This window comes from Thunnus maccoyii, chromosome 6, assembly GCF_910596095.1.
Source record: "Thunnus maccoyii chromosome 6, fThuMac1.1, whole genome shotgun sequence".
Lineage (NCBI taxonomy): Eukaryota > Metazoa > Chordata > Actinopteri > Scombriformes > Scombridae > Thunnus > Thunnus maccoyii.
The window spans coordinates 15,883,137-15,902,814 of NC_056538.1; the positions used below are offsets into that span (position 1 = coordinate 15,883,137).

The 19,678-nt window shown below is 40.0% G+C and overlaps 1 protein-coding gene and 1 non-coding gene across 3 annotated transcripts in view; both read left to right on the top strand.

Annotated features, from left to right (window-relative positions):
- LOC121898463 (rho guanine nucleotide exchange factor 17-like) overlaps positions 1-18,181 on the top strand; it is a 73,772-nt gene extending 55,591 nt beyond the window's left edge. For both annotated transcript variants that reach the window (XM_042413550.1, XM_042413551.1), the window contains 22 exons: positions 1,989-2,171; positions 5,962-6,078; positions 7,133-7,225; positions 7,315-7,491; positions 7,755-7,805; positions 8,013-8,122; positions 8,307-8,392; positions 8,743-8,861; positions 9,302-9,509; positions 9,653-9,726; positions 9,835-9,918; positions 10,075-10,178; positions 10,892-11,001; positions 11,154-11,273; positions 11,378-11,645; positions 11,745-11,831; positions 12,168-12,235; positions 12,512-12,660; positions 12,765-12,939; positions 13,265-13,360; positions 13,691-13,873; positions 13,993-18,181. In XM_042413550.1, coding sequence (XP_042269484.1) covers positions 1,989-2,171; positions 5,962-6,078; positions 7,133-7,225; positions 7,315-7,491; positions 7,755-7,805; positions 8,013-8,122; positions 8,307-8,392; positions 8,743-8,861; positions 9,302-9,509; positions 9,653-9,726; positions 9,835-9,918; positions 10,075-10,178; positions 10,892-11,001; positions 11,154-11,273; positions 11,378-11,645; positions 11,745-11,831; positions 12,168-12,235; positions 12,512-12,660; positions 12,765-12,939; positions 13,265-13,360; positions 13,691-13,873; positions 13,993-14,201 — 2,871 coding nt within the window. In that variant the 3' untranslated portion in view covers positions 14,202-18,181. The remainder of the gene's footprint in view (positions 1-1,988; positions 2,172-5,961; positions 6,079-7,132; positions 7,226-7,314; positions 7,492-7,754; positions 7,806-8,012; positions 8,123-8,306; positions 8,393-8,742; positions 8,862-9,301; positions 9,510-9,652; positions 9,727-9,834; positions 9,919-10,074; positions 10,179-10,891; positions 11,002-11,153; positions 11,274-11,377; positions 11,646-11,744; positions 11,832-12,167; positions 12,236-12,511; positions 12,661-12,764; positions 12,940-13,264; positions 13,361-13,690; positions 13,874-13,992) is intronic.
- On the top strand, positions 3,904-3,976 carry trnam-cau. Its single transcript has one exon. It is a non-coding gene; the product is annotated as a tRNA-Met (tRNA).
- Positions 18,182-19,678: the final 1,497 nt, after the last annotated feature.

A 19,678-nucleotide genomic window follows, 5' to 3' on the forward strand; every position in this document is an offset into this window, starting at 1 on the left:
CAGAGATATCACAGCTATGATATCTCCCACCTGGTGAAAATCACTACAGCAATATCACCAAACTGCTGGCAACATGGCTGCAAGGCCTCCATCGCTGCAATTACATCTAATTAAAATCAACTATCAACATTAGTATAACTGATTCAGCTCATTTCAAAGGAGCTATACACTGTTTGTTTGTGTCTGGCTTCACCTTTTAATGAACCACTACAAATACATAACACAACAAAAATAGCTAATTAAGGCTACTTTATCTGGCTATTACTGTCATATCATCAGCTTATGCCAGAATCATATGTTCAATATTGGGAAAAAAATAAACATAGCCAATTAAAATGTTGATCCCATAACAGCTATATGAGTTGCTAGAGTGCCTCTTTATATCACTAATATTAAAAAGCAGAGACAGATCCAGAAACAAGGCGCAGCTGCACTCACCACAATCTTTTGAGATCAGTGAATAGAAAACGACCTTCTCTTTAACGGAGGGAGAATAACCAGATCCTGCATCTGTCGAGCTGCTCGGTGTGCGTGCAGTATGTCTCAGTCTATGAGACAACAAGAAAACTTCTTCTGATTGATTTAAAATAAAGTGTCACCAGAGATTATAATTTGAATCAACATTTGATTTATCGAATCAACATCGAAGCCTCTTTGTTTTTAGCATCATTTTTTAGTATTGTTGACATTGAATTAGAGGGAGAGAGGGTGATGGATGGATACATAGATGGATGATTGAGGACATGTACCACCCAATACTCACCCAATATGACCTCATGGTGGTTTATGGGTGGACGTGTGTGATGAAATATGGATTAAAGAAACCCGAGGTGCCAAGTGAACTCCTAACACAGCCCATGGAGCGCCATGTGGGTGTGTGTTTATGTCAAATCGAGAGACGGACACACACAAACACAGAGAGTTGGATAGACTACATTCAAAAGAGTTGAACAGCTTTTTTTTTTTTCAGCACAAGCAACGTTTGCTGCCAGAACTCACACCTGTAGCACACACAAACTAACCACCACTGCTGGTCAATTACATGTGTTAGTGTGTGCAACACATCTGACATACTGTGGGCTGACGGTCAGGAATTAGGGTGACACTAACTGAAGTATAAACACTTTGTCGAGTGTGTGTGTGTGTGTGTCTGTGTTTGTGTGTTGGGAGGATGCTTAGCAACAAAATATTTAAAGACATTTTCTAACAATATTAACATTCTTGTAGACTTGGAGTGCTGGAGAAGCAGTGGATGGAAAAAGGACAGCGTCCCTCTTTCCATCTTTGCACTCATTCACTCATTAACAGGCACTATCATTGAATATATTAAGAGTATGGTGCTAGTTTGTTTCTGCTTCTCCTTCCTGCCTATAAAATATTAATTAAAAGACATGCTTATGACATGCTCATGTGGAGAAATACTAAAGATGTTTGTTAAGGCTGCTGTTTCCAGGATAATGTTGCAAAAAGGAGGGAAAGTTATGTTTAGTTTTGCTGTATTATTATTAGTAGTATTAAAATCGTTATAGATTACTTTGAGTATCAGTTGAATATCAGTTGTTAGAAGAGGAAAATGAAAGTGGGAGTATGAATATATAAACAGAGTTTTGAGGAAAATATGAAATGGAGCTAACTACAAATTTGAGCATGAAAGTTGATTCTTAACCTTGGAATCAACCAAAAAACAAAACAAGCAAACAAAGAACACCTAACTTGAGGTTCACTTACAACTTTTAGTAAAAACTGAATCCTAAATTATTTTTAATTGGTTAATCCATCCATCCATCCACTTTCAGCTGCTTATATAGTTCATTGATGACTGAATGTCATTAGGAATTACTCTTATACTGCTGATAAGTGCTGAAAAAATGTGACCTATCAATAAATAATAATATAATATCTCAAGGTGGTGAAACAAGTATTAAATACCATTCGCATAATTAATGGTGTATGGTGTCTGTTATTAAGTGGTTGTTCTCTTCCCTCAGGGCTACATGCGTCCTCTCAAACAGCCGGACAGCGGCTCCATAGTGGACCCACTGCTGGTGGACGAGATGTTCTATCAGATCCCTGAGATCCTGGAGCACCACGAGCACTTCCTGGAGCAGGTTGCTGGCTGCGTCAGCCAATGGCACGACCGGCAGACCGTTGGACACCTCCTCATCCAATCGGTGAGTAGAGCTGACAATAAAAATGATATCCGTCCACTTCTGCTGTCTTTAAAAATGACAAAAAGTTTTAACTCTTAACAGACATGGAGCTCATGCTCATATGCAGTTAAATCATAAGAAGAAGATTTAAAAGCCTGGTTACCCACATGTATGACCAAAATAAATTCCTACAAGGAAAACCAGGCTTCTCTAATCCCCTACACTGATAACAGATACCTCTCGTTTATATGACGCTTACAATTTACTGCAGAAAGCCAACTGTAACCAGGTCACTTGAATGCATGTAAACGCACATCCTGGCTGAAGAGATTTCATTCAGATCTCCTGTTTGTGCTGTGAGCATGTATTCAGCATATGTTAGTATTATTAGCCTCTGTATGTGACATGTAGGCTGAGAGTGTGAGATAGTTAACCTCTCTGAACCGCCTTTGTCAAGGAAACAATAAGACTGTGATGAGTGAGAGATACGTGGGCATATGCTAACATCTGTGTTATGTGACGACAGTATGGAGCACAGCAGAACATCCTCAAGTGAGAATCAACCAGTGACTGGAAAAACCCTTACTTAGAATAAGGGCTCTGCACTTCCTAATCCTTGACAGCAGCAAACCATAAAAGCCTTTAAGACCCTGAGCCCATTTTATTGTGCTTATTTTTTATTACACCTGCAAATAATTGCCCGGATGAAGACAATGTAATGTCCAGAAGTTCTGATAGTTTTTAATAGCACTCTTTTTCATGCAAGTTTTTTTCTCTAAATGCTTTACGGCAATCTAATTTCTAAAACACCTTTACAATGTACTGTGCTGCAGCAGTGAAGAAACTTGCACAGATGCCATGACATGCAATATATTTCACTGTAGACTTGAGCTTGAATGAATAAACAATCTTTAAAAAGCATTATTGACTGCAGGGCCAAGTGAGGGGAATATGTTTTATTGAGAGATGCTCTATAGTTGGCAGCGCTAGTTTAATATTTTGTTTTCCCGGTGACCCTGTGTCAACCCATCTAAAATTTCCCATGACCCAAGGGTGGCTTGCAACCTAGACGTTGAAAAACATGTGCTCTTGAAACGTCAGTGGTGGGCTAAATGTCAGGTTTTGAAAGAGAAAAGAGCTGCAATCCTGGCTGACGGTTTCAAACAGACTTTGAACAAACATACAGGCAGAAATTCATGGCAGAAGACACCAGTTTCTTCATAGACGAGACCAATAGACCAGAAAGCGGTTTGGAAACAGGTTTTGTATCTCACTGACTGGAAGACCTTTCATTCTCTTGCTATGCTAATGCCATTGTTATCACTCTCAGCCCCCTACTGCTGAATGAAACTGTCTCAAAAACTCTCGCTGCAGTTTGTCAAAAGACGAGGAAATCTCTTGCTGAATCTAGGTCGAGGCAAAGAAGATCACCCAAAAAAATTACATAACAAAATTGAATTACCTCATTTATAACACTTCATACCTCCAGAGATTTCACAGTTTCATAATACTGTATAATGCAATATGTTGCTATATGTGGATTATCCTTTTAAAGAGAAAATAAGAATATACAAATAGTAGAACATAACTGGAAATATTTACATGCAAAACTTGAGAATGCAGAGTTTTTCTCCTGTTGCAGTCAGACCTCCACAGTGTTCAGACTGAGCCACCCTCCCCCACTCCTCCCCTCCCCCCCCTTCTTTCCTCCCGCTGCAGCTCTTAAAGCTGCAGCAGCTGCAGTGTGCTTCAGGCCTCGTTGGCGCAGTAGGCAGCGCGTCAGTCTCATAATCTGAAGGTCGTGAGTTCGAGCCTCACACGGGGCAGAGTGTTTTTGTTCAGGTCTGGTCTGTGTAAAGTGGCGGATGATTTAGCTGTCTTGCTGTGTCACTGCTGCACAGTTTGTGGGAAACGTCTCTGTGTTTGTGCTGATCGCAGCTTTCTCTCACAAGCAGCTCTAAATCTCTGGAAAATATCATAATAGAAGGATTTGATAACACTGATTCAATGCTTGTTTGTTTTTTTTGACATTTTCATAATTCTGTCCTCTTTTGTTGCACTCTGTGCTGTTATGAGACATGGTTTTAAGATGTCTCAGATTCCCTCCCTCTCAAACAGATATATGTAATCTTATTTGCACGTCTTCATGCATCCAGGAAAAGACTGACAGTATTTTATATTTTAATAGAGCCTTGACTGTAAGGCATATTATCCAGAGGATTTAACAGAATATATGTCGCAGGGCTGTTTTTGATGTAATACGACGATTTTAGACTCTACTGGCATGCTTCATTAAGTCTCTTTCCCAGACTAGAATGCAATTTTCTAAATTTAGCTTGGACACTTTTGAAAACATGTCCCTGATTTTGATACACAGATACAGACTGTACAATGTTCCCGTCAGTCAAAAATACTTACTGTATTTAAGTAGTTTCAATAGGTCTGGTTTATTGACAATTTTCGAATCTATTTATAATATACAACTTATAGACTTCAATAGACTTTGTTAGGGGTAGCACTGTTAAGTCTTAGACTTGTTTCAATCTTAGTTTCTGATGTTTTCACAATCCAGCAACCTTTATCAAGATGGAGACAGGCGTCCAAAGTTCAACGTTCACTTTATTCATCTGTAAATCATGGAAAGTGCAGTGCTCCGGGTCTAATCAACCAACAATAACATTAGAAAACAGCAAAATCAAATTCTTTTATGTCTGGTTTAAGAAATATTGGAAACTAAGAAATAAAAACTGTCGAATTCAACCATGCAAGCAGACATTCGTTTTCTTCAAGAATCAGACAAAGTAGAGGGTTTCAGAGACACCAAACAATATAAAATAAATAAATGAAAAATTTAAAAATATAAATCAGAGCATTAAGTTATTCACATGCTATTTGGGATTGCTATCTAGCAATGTTTTTCTTTAAAGGTAATTAAGGTTTAGGAGTAGATTACTCACCGTCATGATTCGTTTGACAACAATATATATTATTGTCAGAAAAATCCTTATCAGAGCTTCTGATAAAGAGCATTTAAGTTCTGTCCCAGACATTATTGTGCTGTTTTCTGTCCCTGCTCAAAGACTGGGGAGAGGGAGAATAAAGACAGGAGAATTCACTGGGAGATGGATGATAAGAAAAGGGAAAGAGAAAGACAGGGAGGAGGAACAGAAAAGGGTCAGTTCATTTTTTGAAAGAGTAGAAAGCCGTTGACTGTCTGATGTTAAAGAAGGCGCCACATTGTGCGTTTTGTCTGTTAACACTCTCTCTTTCTGTTCATCTCCTTTTTTTTGAGCTCTCTTTTTGTGAGAAGAAAGCAGGTCAGGGTGATTCATCTGTATGTATGCGTGTAGTTGTGTTTGTTTGAGAGAAAGAAAACCAGACCGATAGAAAGACTGAACACCACTAACACCAAAAGTTCTTTGATAATCTCTCCGATTACAGCTCTTTTTTGCAGGTATGATTTAATTACACAGCGACACAAACAAGTGCTGAATGGTAGCTCCTGAGCACACATAATTAGCTTAAGGTTAACCAAAAATAGAGATGCAGCTCTAGCTTTTTATTATTTGTAATATTTGTTTTTCCTGATGGTTTACCCAAATGCAACAATGTACCTGAAGAATATCCATCCTGGAGCAGGTGAGATATATTATGGTGTGTTGGTAGAATGCGATCGTCTTATATTCATACTTCTTAAGCTCTCTTCTTAACCAAGTTTTATCTGGATTGGTTCATTTTTCTGTAAACAGAAACCTTAAAGATAATTATACACATAATAACTTTAATACCCTCTTGTCCTTCTTTTCTCCAGTTCTCCAAAGAGACTCTTGCCAATATGTATTCAGCGTACATTGACAACTTTCTCAACGCCAAAGATGCTGTGAGGATTGCCAAGGAGGCCAAACCAGCGTTTCACAAGTTTCTGGAGGTGAGTGTCCGTGTGAGTCACAGGATGTGCTGTAACCTCCGAGCAGCTGTTCTGATGTGTTTGTTTGAAAAGGTGTAAACCAGTCTATAGTGTTTTCCTGATCTAGTGGAAAGGCATTTTAACCAGCTTTTTACAGCCTGAAACTCTCAAAAGAAACACATAAACATAACATTTCCTAAGAGGAATTTATCCACTGTATACCCACTGTGGTCGTGTTCCTCCTGTTTGTTCATGCTGGTATTCCCAGAAGTTTTTGTCTTTCAAAGATAGATATTTGATTGTTCTTGCGCTACACTTACAGGATTTTGGGATCAGTCTTATGAATCCAGAGTTATGTGCTTGGTTATAAATGAATGAATCAAAATGGAAATACACCAACCTATTAAAATCAAATCAAGATTTCCACTTAATAATGTAATTCCTGATCCAAACGGTATCAAATTTTATCTAAGAAACATGTTTTCTTCCTCTGCTTTTTAGCTCTGGAGGATCTCAATTGTTCTCACGACGCCAGAGACAAAGATTTTATATTTCACTACTTAGTTTTTTGTATTTATCTGGGTCGCTCCTGTTTCTGGAGCTGTATGTAAGTACAAATTATTGTCCATGAAATGTTCTACAAGTCTTCTCATTAAACCAACTCAACCGGATAATTCCACTTAAAAACCTGGGGATGTTTTGGCACTATGTCCAGTTAAATTTGGTAGACCACTGTTGTATACTTTGATACTGCGGTGTGCCACCAGAAATACATGTATGGGAAAAACTGCACAAGCTGGCTGCAGAGGCAAGAGTTCAGATGCAGAAATGTAATCAGGCACCACAAAAACCCGTCATGTCCTGGTCCTGCTCTCAGTTTACCACCACAAAGAACTTAACGCCAGGCAGGGTTTTGACAGTGAAACTGCTGCGCCATCTTGTGCTGGGGAAGTGAAGCGCAACACTGACCTGATTTCATCAATCATCTGGGGCTCACTTCAGTCTCAGTTATTTTCTCTCACTCTCTCATATCCACGCCCTATCTCCATCTTTCTTTTATCTTTTGTTTCAACAGCAAAACATGCGTGAGAACAAGGAGAAGCAGGCTCTGGGTGATCTGATGATTAAGCCGGTTCAGAGGATCCCTCGATATGAGCTGCTGGTTAAGGTGAATTATCTCAAAAGATAACAGTCTTTTTTCTGTATACTGTAAGAAGCTTGTGTAAAAGAAGCTGAATATGTTTGTGTTGTGTGTAGGACCTGCTCAAGCACACTCAAGAGGACCACCCGGACCACTCCTTCCTGCTGGACGCCCAGAGGGACATCAAACGACTGGCTGAGAAGATCAATAAGGGCCGTCGCTCCGCTGAGGAGGCGGAGAGGGAGGCGAGAGTCATCCAGGAGATCGAGGCGCATATAGAGGGTGTCGAACATGTGAGATATTTATTATACAGTAAATTTATGAGGAGAAACATCTGTTTATAGCAGCTGTTCACTCATCTGAATTGTGCTGTAAGTTTCAACTGATTGTGGGGCAGAAGAAACATGAACTTTCAGTCTCCTGTTTCCCAATGGTTGTAGCTTTTACACAGCTATGATAGTTGATTTCCTTCAAAAAGAGTGGGATTTGGCACAGTTTACACACATATTTATGGACTTAAGTGATGATTACCCTTCCCTGTGTTTATTTATGTTAGATTCTGAACCCCCAGAGGAAGTTTCTGAGACAGGAAATTGTCATGGAGGCGGTAAGAAATCGTTTTTGAATTGACAGATGAAATAAATACACTGGTGTCATCATTTTGAGATTCATCCTTTGGAAAATATAGAACAATACAATGACAAAAATACCTTGTGCACTTTTTCGCAAACTTTAACTTTTGCTAATACTGCATTGTAACTTTGATTGTTACCAAGTTAAGACTTGCTTCCTCTCTCTCTCTGTCTGTCTGTAGAAGACAGTGGGCGGGAAGAAGGACCGTTCTCTCTTCCTCTTCAGTGATCTAATCATCTGCACCACTCTCAAGAGGAAGTCTGGCTCGTTAAGACGCAGCTCCATGAGCCTGTATGCAGTCCACTGACACACAAACATAAACACACTTACAGGGGCGTGGGGGAACATGCACAAACACAGACATTGTCAAAATAGTTTCCTAACCACGCTGCCCCCTGGTGTTTAACAATGGATATACAGATTTTTTGACAATCTTTTTTTTTTTTTTGTCCTCATCTGTCTCTTTCACTCCCAGATACTCTGCTGCGAGTGTGATTGATACGTCCAGTAAATACAAGTTCCTGTGGAAGCTTCCTCTAGAGGACGTGGAGGTGGTGAAAAGTAAGGCTCCTTGTTAAGATCACATTTTTGTTTTATTTTCTTTCCTTTGTTTTAGTACGAGTCTTATTACCCTGTGTAATTTCAAATATCTTTTATCTAAAAAAATTTTCATTGGTGGAGACCAGAAGTCTGAAATTAGTTAATCAAATTTGATCTATCAAGTCAACCTCACTGTCAACTTATTCATCAGCATAAATATTAGATATAGAAATATGCTGGTTAACTTACAGATGTTTAGTTTTTATCATTATAGTTTGCAGTTCTTTAACCGTTTAATTGAAATATGGGGGGGGGGGGGGGGAAAGTTTAAGGAAACTATTTCTCTGACTGTTTGTGCTTTTCTGTGCCAGGCTCCGCTCAGGCAACAAACAAGGAGAGCATCCAGAAGATGATTAGCCGATTAGACGAGGATCTTAGTACACTGGGTCAGATCAGCAAACTGTCTGAAACCATCAGCTTCCCACACCAGGTACTGCATACTGACACATACACACACACACACACACACGCACACACACACACAGACAGACAGACTGAAGGTACATGTTTATTTTTACCTCAACCCATCCTTTCTTCTTCTATTCTTTATCTTGTCTGTAATTTAATAAACCAACTTTGTGAGAGTCGCATAAATTGTTTCAATTTGATGATCAACAGTGAGATTCACAAGGAGAAATTGTGTTGCATTACTTCCTTTATTTTTAAATTTTGGTTTCTTCAAATCAATATGTTATTAATATGTTCAATATGTTATATTATAATTTTGTTGATCCTCCTGCAGATTGGTCAGTTGTTAATGCTCCTTCCCAGTACAGGTGTAACATGAGCCATTAGAGAAACTGGACGTTTAGTAATTTTTTTTTTTATCTGTTCTTTTTCTCTTCTTTTCCATACCTCCGTCTTTCTCAGTCCCTAGATGAGGCGATAAAGGATCTGATGGCCTCGGTGCACAGGGAGCTGTCAGAGAAACAGTCTTTGGCCTTCAGTATGACCTTCCTGCCCACCAAGCTGGAGTTTACCACAGTCTCCGCTGAGAACACCTTCATCTTTGAGTTCACCTCACCTGACGCTCGCTCCAACTTTGAACAGGCCTTTGAGGAAGCCAAGAAGAAGCTAGGTCTGTGAAAAAGATTTATAGTCAGACACAACATTATTTACTGTGGCTTGCTAATAAGATGGCAGAAGTAGTAGCAGCATGGGGATGCAATGGTGTCATTTTAACATCTGTGCACCGTTGCATTTTTCCTTGTGTGTTTTTAGCTATGAATAAGGACCAGTGGGACCCTGAGTTCCTGAAGGCCATTCCCATTATGAAGACACGTAGTGGAATGCAGGTGAGAGAATTAACTCTATATAAAGTGTGTATATGTGAAGGTAAAAGACTGTTCCTTACAGAGATATTAAAGTCATCTCCACTCATGTATTGTTTTTTTTGTCTCCAGTTTTCATGTGCCTCTCCCAGTCACAGCTGCCCTGACAGTGGCTGTGAGGTGTGGGTGTGTAACAGTGATGGATATGTGGGACAGGTGAGAAAATATAAAATATATGTACCAATAATCGACAAATCAGTCAGTATGTAGATGAGAGGCTAGCAGATTGTTCCATGTGCTCTCTGCTGGGGGTAAAAGCACAGCTTGAATTTTGAAGCAGTTTGATTGATGTGGTGACGTTTTTTTCTCCAGGTGTGTCTGTTGAACATCAAAGATGAGCCCACAGTGGAGGCCTGTATCGCTGTCTGCTCAGCGAGGATCATCTGTATTGCTGCTGTACCAGGACTGAAGGGGAGGTCAGTGCACACTCACACACACACACACAAAACTTAAGTTATTTACGAAGCTTTAAAGTCAAACTGCAGTTATAACTCAAAATTGTTGGATTCATTCTCCCCACTCATGTGCTACATTGAGTTGTAAAGTAATTTAAAACTAATTATTGCACATCTCAAGTCTCAGAAAATGAAAACAGAGTTTGAACAGAAATAGTTTTAGACTATAGACTCTCACTATAACTCTAAGTGGATACCTTGACAAATAATAATTTTCACCTGGGGGATAAAGATCCAAGGCAGTCCACAATAGGTTAAGCCTTATTTCTCTTTGTCTGTTTATGTCTTTGTCTCATTATGAAAAGTGAAACAAGAATATGTCCCATTGCTTTCATCACTATATCTTTCAACCTAATTTGGAGTGTCCTCAATCTCCTTTTCCTCATCAATGGAAGATTGTTTTTCCTTTTTTAAGCATCCAAACCTACCATCTTTAACAAGTCAGTCAGGAAATTAGCTTAAAGTGTTTGTTTCTAATTCTTGTAATGTAAATGAACAGCTTGCATTTAACTCTACAGTCAGTATGTGATTTATAGTGTGCTGAGCTCAAACATCAAACATTAGTTTCTTTAAGCAGATACTTAAATATCACCCTGTAGTGCCACCTGGTGGTTCATTGACTGTGTTCCTGACCTCACCGATGTGCCATTAATCAATCTCTCTTCACCTCTTAGGGAGCGTGGATCCGAGTCTGCCCCTCCCCCCGCAGCACCTGGCCACACCCAGCAGCAGCTGCATATATCTATCTCTCACTCATCGCTAGAGCTGACGGAGCAACCCACAGGTTCGTTTTTTTGAAAAGAAGTCTGCTTGTAATCTGCTAAACAAACGTGTTTCTCAGTTCAATTATTTGGATTCTACCTGTATGTACTACAGTTTTCCGTCATAAATGAAAATCACAGCGTGTATGTAGACTGATCAATTGATCATTTCCAGGACCAGGGGCGGAGCTTGTCCCATTTGACAGCGATGACACTGATGATGAGGATTCACCCAGCCCTTCTTCTACCCTACAGAGTCAGGCCAGTCACTCCACCATATCATCCAGCTATGGCAGTGAGTAAAAACAGTCGTATAATGTTTACCCCAGTCCCACACTCAAATATACACCCTCGCTGTCTCTCTCAAGCTCTCACACCCTCTTTCATCTCCCCCCAAAGATGACGAGGCTCCAGGCTCCAAAGACATGGCTACAGAGACCACCAGCAGTGAGGAGGAACAGGAGTTCCCGGTGGCAAGTTCCTATGGAGCTCCGGGGATGTTAGGGGTTGGTGGAGGAGGCCGTGCTCACACAGAGAGCCCCATGGACGGCCGCGCCATGCGCCGCTCCTCCCGGGGCTCGTTTACCAGAGCAAGCCTGGAGGACCTGCTCAGCATCGACCCAGAGGCCTACCAGAGCTCCGTGTGGCTCGGCACAGAAGATGGATGGTGTGTGGTTTTATAAATTAAACCTACATAATCACACTCACAACTTCCTTGTTTGTTGGTGCACTGATTTCATCACCAAATTTTCTCTGTTTCTGTTAGCATCCACGTTTACCAGTCCTCAGACAACATCCGCAACCGTAAAAACAGCATGAAGATACAACACTCAGCTTCCATCCTATGTATACTGTGAGTCTGCCTTCTTGGACACAACTTTGTCTTTAAAAGCAAAATTACTACTGCAATTTATCCTGTATTATACTCAGATAGGGCAGTTGGGAGAGAAAAGGGGATGGATATCCATTTGATGCAACCGGTTTTAAATGTGTCTTATTAGGTTTGTCTGCTGTTGAGCTCTGTCTCTACTTCTTCTCTCTGCTATCTGTACATTTTCTTGTGAAACATACGTGAGGATTTTGCAAAAAATGTGTTATATATTGTATGTTATCTCGTTCTTTGTATGCTTTCCTTCAATCCTCTCTTTTCTTTATCATTTCCACATTACTCCTTTTTTGCCTCCTTCAGGTATTTGGACAACAAAGTGTTTGTGTCGTTGGCCAATGGAGAGGTGATAGTCTATCAGAGAGAAGCAGGTGAGTTGGTAGGAAGGACAGATATATGGCTGTTTTTTGCTCATTTAAATAAAATCATTGCAGTGCTAGCTGAAGTGTGTTTTCAAACTGCTGCTAGCATATAGCCTTGCTAGTCTGCACCCACTGGGAGTGAAGGTTCCAAATACTGACAAAAGTGCATTCAGCTCAAGATTTTGCTCTGTAAATGTAGATGAAGAAAGTTGAAAACCACTTAAAAATGTGTCTGTTTTTTCTTCCTTTTCCCTCCATATAATCCCTGTCAATCTCAATCTGCAGGAAGTTTCTGGGACCCTCAGTCTTCTCAGACATTAGTTCTGGGCACACCCAGCAGTCCTGTCACCAAAATGGTTCCTGTGGGAGGGAAGCTTTGGTGTGGCTCACAGAACAGAATCCTAATTATCAACACAACTACACTGGTACAAGAGGTAGGTGGAGGGATGGATGGTGTGTATATATGGAGAGAAGTTGGAGGGATGGATGAGCTGTGAAGATGTGGATCACAGAATCTGACCTCTTTCCTCCATCTCAGCACTGGTTCCAGGTGGGCACAGACAGCAGCCGGTGCGTGACGTGCATGGTGGCGTACGGTCAGGGTGTGTGGTTGGCGTTGCAGGGCAGTGCGCATGTCAAATTGTACCACGCTCAAACCTGGGAGAGCCTGACAGAGGTGGATGTGGCACCGGCTGTGCACAAGATGCTTGCAGGTAAACATGTATTGACTTTATATGAGCATAAATACTGCATACAGACAAGAATTGATACAAAAAAATGCCTGGATAGAGAAGATTCTTGACATTATATAAACTAGATGTCAGCAGCAACTTATATACAGAAGCTTTTTTCTTATTTTCTCTTTCTTTGACTTAATTCTCCAATAACTCCAAACTGTCCATTACCTCTCAGTGCTCCTTAAATTTTAAACTTCACCTTTTTTCCCCTCTTTGCACTGTCCTCCCAACCCTCTCTTTTCCCTCTCATCATCCTCCCCTGATCACCATCCCATTCTCCATTTTCTTTTTCTCCATTCAGGTGCAGATGCGATCATCAGACAGCACAAGGCTGCCTGTCTGAGAATCACAGCTCTGCTGGCCTGTAAAGATCTGCTGTGGATCGGCACCAGTGCAGGTAAAAACACAATTTTAGTGTAAAGAAATCAAAATAAATCAAAGTAATATATGTATACAAAATAGAGTTCATTATTTTTAGTTTTCATCAAAAAAAAAGTGAATTGTGGTGTTAATTATGATTTTAAATAAAGGAATAAAATCAATTAGAAAGAAAATGTGAATGCAAATCAGATTTTAAAAATACTCAATTTCCTCCATGGAAAGTATTTTCTGAGCTGTAAGAGGATCTGGTTTCATGTAAACTGGGATCATCACTGTCTTCTTGCCATGTTCTCTATATTTTTCCTTGGTCTCAAAAAGCACATTTTAAGCTAGTTTTTCTCTACAGGGGTGGTCCTCACACTGGCGATCCCGGCAGTGACCTCAGGAACTGGAGCTGGCACACTGAAATCCCCCCTGGTGCCAATGGGCTCTGCTCACGGACACACGGGCCACGTTCGGTTCCTCACGTCAATCGAACTACCGGAAGGTTTTGACATGAACTTCCCTCCTCCTACACCTGACTCCACAGGTACTTATTGTTGTTTTTATGTGCGCTCTACTTATGCAGCAGAAAAACAACTGAACTGAATCAAAGTTTCAAGTCTGAAGTGTTAACCTCTCTTGTGCCTCCCCTCCTCTGTTTCCTAGGCAACCAGTCCCAGAGCAGCAGCACAGTTGACGGGAGCCTCCAAAGGCGTGACTCCGCTCGCCGCAGAGCCTCCGCCCACCTCCCTCCAAAAAACAATCATCTAGTCATATCCGGCGGCGATGGCTATGAGGACTTCAGACTGACCAATAGCAGTGAAACAGTCGGACGGGACGACAGTACCAACCATCTTTTGCTTTGGAGGGTCTGAGACAATCGTCCCCAGTTTGAACAACCTGACGCAACCTCCCTCTTGCTGAGAACAGTGCATAAGTCCTGTAATTTCCCCCCAATCGGACAGTTTTTGGTGTTGTTTTAGTCTTCTGCTCGGTCCACCAGTCTCTATGTGCATATGGCTGTCAACTCCCTCTTGGACTTACTAATGAATATGATCACTTCGGACCCAGTTTTCTTGTGTTAATGTTCCTGGTGGCGTGCGTTGTTCCACACTGAGTGGTGTTAGTGCGTGTGTGTTTTTGCTTTTTTGGCATTGGATGTATTCTACGTTTGGTCATTACACTCAAGCCCTCACTGAAAGAGACAGAAGAAGACAGAGAAGGGAAAAAATGTATTGAGCACATCCTCAAGCTTGACAGATGGACGTGAGGTGAGAACAAGTGAAGAAAAGATGGACGGAAGAGGATTTGGACTCTGCAGGATGCCATTGCACAGGAAGTTGAAAGACATTTAAGTGAAATGAGACATGAGTAAAGCATGTTTCTCTGTTTTTGTTTTTGTTTTTTTGGACTTGGACATCAACCCTTTACTGCCTCATCACTTCATCTTAACCTGAACTGAAAACAAAAAGCCTCCAGCTAATCACATGTCATAACAAAATATATCTAATGAATGGAAATTAAGTGAAACATACCAACACAGACTGAAGTTTGATGGATTTCTGAATTTGGAATTTGTGTTGATTTTAAGCTTAGCAGAAAGATTCAGTTAACGTCTACAAGCTTTTAAAGGAGTAAAAGAGGAACTGGTTTGGCTCCTTAAACCTGATTGGCCAGCCACATGCCTGGGTAACAAACCCTAATGGCAGATCTGAGATCAGACCTTTCTGGGCAAAGTAGGGATGTAAAAACATCGACTCTTCAATCAGTGCTTATAGATGCAAGACTGCTAAAATCATCCTTTCCCTTGATCACGTAGAAAGAGAGTGAATATGATTTAAGTGCAATATGTGGCAAGGCTATCTAACAAGACTATAAACACATGGATACACTCACACACATTCATTTCACAACCTTTCATTCGATAAATCAGTAGTCATTTGTGAAAAACATATCCTATGTGTTTTTTCCACAGATAATCATGTCATATCTGTTTTTCTTATTTAATTTTTTCAGCCAGTTTTAAGATGACACAATCGTAGATGATGCATTGTCCCATTGTCTGGTAGGAAAAAAGTGCATTGGAGACATTCCTCCTTAACATGACTATGCCAAAGCTTTTTATGTGTTAAAGTTTTTGACATTAAGGGATCTGAAAGGATTTCTTTTGCCATGGAATTTCAATTTGTTGAGCGTTCCTCTAGTCAGGAAGGAAATCAGGACGGATGTTGCTGATTTCTATAGCAGGCTCTGTTAACTCCGATGGTTATGTACAGTATTTATGGTTTTTGATTTTAGCGCCTTCTTTTACAGCACTTAATTTATAGAAGATGTAGCTTTCACTTTTTTTTTTTTTGAGTTGAAGAACAAGGAGGCCTCTGCTTGATTACCAGAATAGATAGATAGGCGTTGTTGGGCTCAGGCAAACAGAAACTAGGGGAATAATGATACAGTCCACTCATGGTAAGATTTGCTTGATATTTCAATAATTTTTCAACTCCACAATGCATATTGTAGCATTTTTGACAAGTAAAAGTATCGTTTCGCCACTAATGCACTAACACATACACACAAACACCGATTTCAATATTGATTGTCGTTGGAAACAAGACAGATGTGTGTTTGTGAGGAAAAGGAGTGCACAAGATACAGAGTAGGTCAGAAGGACAAATGTTGAGCACCTGCATGTGCCTTCAGAAGGCTAAAAGTTAAGCCATTTTACACACACACACACACAAGCACACACACATACAGTGAAAAGTCAGCTCTCCATCTGTCCTACAGCAGATGTCTGTGGAAGTGAAGGATGACTCTGACTTGTCCTTGCGCACACCTTAGCCTCAGTCTTTGGGGTTAAGCGGTGATTGTTTTTGATCCCTTCAAGCCTAGAAAGCCTCACTCCACCTTGCCAGCCATCTGGGCACTTCACCTCAGCTTTCCCACATCTTAACGCATCAACATTCGGTTAACTCTTCCACTGTGAGAAGGGCTAACAGTTAAGAGGATTAGCTTGCCGTTATGATAGCCGCTTACTAGCTAAGTGAGCTTTTTGCCTCTGTAAAATGGAAAGGCCCGTGTGTGCGAGCCCTCCGCAAGTGCTCTGTTATTTGGAGCTTGTTTGTGATTTTCTGCCAACAATTGAAGCGAAATTCCAGTTAGCTTTTGGTAGCCTGTGAAGAGTACAATGGGGGAAAGTTCGGAAGTTTTAACAAACGTTATAGGAATAGTTTGACATTTTGGGAAATATGCTTGTCGAGTGTTAAATGAGAAGATTGATACAACTCTCTTGTCAGTACAGTAAATATCAAGCTACAGCTAGAAACAAATTAGCTTAGCTTAGCATAAAGACTGGAAATGGGGAAACAGCAAGCCTGCTCTGTCTAAAGGTAACCAACTCTGCCTAGTAGCACCTCTAAAATCACTATTTAACATGTTGCATCTCGTTTGCTTAATTCACACAGAAACAGAAGTGTTGAAATGACATGTTAATTTAGACAGACAGAGAGTGGTATCCATTTTTTCATTTAACTCTCAGAAGGAAAGCTTCTGAGACATTTAATTTCTCAATATGTCAAATTATTCCTTTAATGTTTTCTAACATAAACTTAGCTGACATGTTCTGATGTGTTTGTTTTTTTATGTTCTGTATGATTCACAACAACTCTTACATTATGTTCTCAGTGCCAAAAGCTGTCAGTCCACCCTATGAAAATGCTGTATACCCATGCTGGCTGTAGGGCCTGAGGGAGTGAATGCCCTGCCGAATGGAAATAGTCTGTTTTCTGTGAACAATGAAAGAAAAAATTGTGGGTGTTTAGAGCAACATCTGTGTGCAATCTGTGCTTGTACCTGCACTTTTGGAGCAGTGTTTCTCAAACTGTGAGGGTCATGACCTCTCAATGGTCAATAATGTGTTTTCTGGGTGTCACAAAATTTCTTTGTGTCCTAGGCTGAAAACAGTATGACAAGTATGTTTGATGACCCATACTCATGTTTTCCTACAACAAATCACTAACATAGTTTGAATAAATAACTCTCAATTCAGCTGATTCAGGAAGTTTAGTAGATTTTCTTTAAAATCAGAAAAAATATTTGCCTTAAGAATATATTTTTACATTTCTGGTGTTGAATCCAGTGAAATTAAACTGACTCCTCATTTTATACACACATACACGCTCTTAGATATGAAGTAAAACTGATCCCCATGCTCATTTGACTATTTGATCGAGAGAAATAAGCATGTTGTGTGCCAGTTAAAGGAACAGAAGATTTATACTTCACTCTCACCATCACATGAAACTCATTCTATCATCACTGTAACTCTAAGCAACTTGTAACTAACCTCCTCATGCCCATATGTGGACGAAGTCTTTATTGTTGTAAATATTGGTATATATTGCCTTTTTTCTGTAAATAGTGCACCCACGGCCCTCAATTGTTGATATGAATCTAATGGCATATTTTTATATATTTGTGTAAGGTTTGTTTGTATTTTTTTTTCTCCTTCTGGCATGCGCTGTCAGTCACATTTAAATTATAACTGTCATCTTTCCAAAAGGAGACAAGATGGCCTCTGTTGTCACCAGAGCGACTGAATAGATAGCTGGCTGTTTTCACCGGTAGCCATGTTGGCTCCAAAACTTTATGTTTGCCTTGTTGCGGATGTCTACGAGAGGGAAAACAACGTGGCAGACCCACATGCTGCCACCTGGTCATAACTCTGTTTATCTCCGGGTCTGGTTGACATCCTGCTCAGTTGTCACAGTTTCAGTCTGAGAGTTACTTCCTGTATGTAGCTGTTCTTGTTTTGTCACTGTGGGTTCCTCTTTGTAATTAAATCAGTTCACTGGTGTCAGTTTGTGCCTGTCCCTCTTTTCTTCAGCTGCTGAGGAGTGGGTCTGGGTTGAAAATTTGCAACATTTTACGAGTGTACATGCACATTAATACTTGTAACAGGAGGGACAAAAAAGCCCTATAGTTAGAAGAAGACATGAAGTCCCTATGGTAACCCATTATGTCCAATAAATAATCTATATTGCAGGACATATAGATCACTCTTTCCAGGTTATCATGACAACTCAGATGTTGTATTCATTATCAGATAAAGTCCAGAAGCAGCAATACAAAGTCCACGGAAAATGATCATTCTCCCCTTTAGACACCATTTACAGGTACAATGTCCATACAGTAAATCTCACATTTTATCAGTATATATCTACAGTACAGTGAGGAAAGAAACAGGCCTCATACTGAGTTAAAAATATTTTCCTTCCCAGACAGTCTACACAATATGTAAACTTCTACAACCACAAACCAACCACATCATTTTTTATCAATTTTACATGATCTTGCTGATAAGATCTGTTTGGCCCTTGATTATTCTCTTCATATTTTATCAATTTTAACATTAGTTTGTTGTTTATGTTTTTTTGCTATGTTTTTTGTAAACTATGTTTTATATTCTGTGTGCTTTCGCTGTCTTGGCCAGGACACTCCTGTAAAAGAGACTCTTAATCTCTATGAGCAATTTCTCCTAGATAAATTAAGTTATAACTAAGAATTTCATAATGATTATATTTGGTAATCATCCAAATATAAAGGATTGGCTTGAGTACATTCCTAGCACCTTATTTAAAAAAAAAAATCTCTTTCCATAATATTTTCGGCTTTTTCACAAAAATATAACAAATGCACAAGAGTCCCTGCCTCTATACCACATCTTCAGCATGTGTCAGTGTCTCTTAGCTTTAATTTTGCCAGCTTACAGGGAGTCCAGAAACTTCTATTGACTATCTTTTAAAGTATTAGCTGAGATTGTGCTTCATGTGAATAAGTACACCGAAAAGCTATGAGGTTCTTCTAACGGCCACCAGAGATTTTTCTCTAACTAATTCTTAGCCCTGTCAACCAAGGCGACTAGAAACAACATATTTTATGAATCTCTTATGTACAACAATATTAATAAGCACAAAATTGTACAGTAGACTGATTCCCCTTTGCTTCCTCTTTCTCATATATGAAAGCTATACATCTTATTCAAATGATGTACTTCCTGCCTCCTGCGGACCATAACACAAAGTTACCCTTGTGGTTTTCTACCAGCATGCTTCAGTGTCACTCCACCATTCATTATACTTTAACCCACTGACCCACAATGAATTGTATTGTGATATGATCGCCCTGCAGTATATAGAAACTGTATTAATGCCAGCCATTCACGACATACACACAAACACGCACACACACACAAGTTACAGCCCACTTGCATGTATCTACACGTAGTATACAGATGCACTAAACAGTGAGGATCTGTGCGATGAATGAAAGGGCAGTAAAGACAGCAGCACAGAGA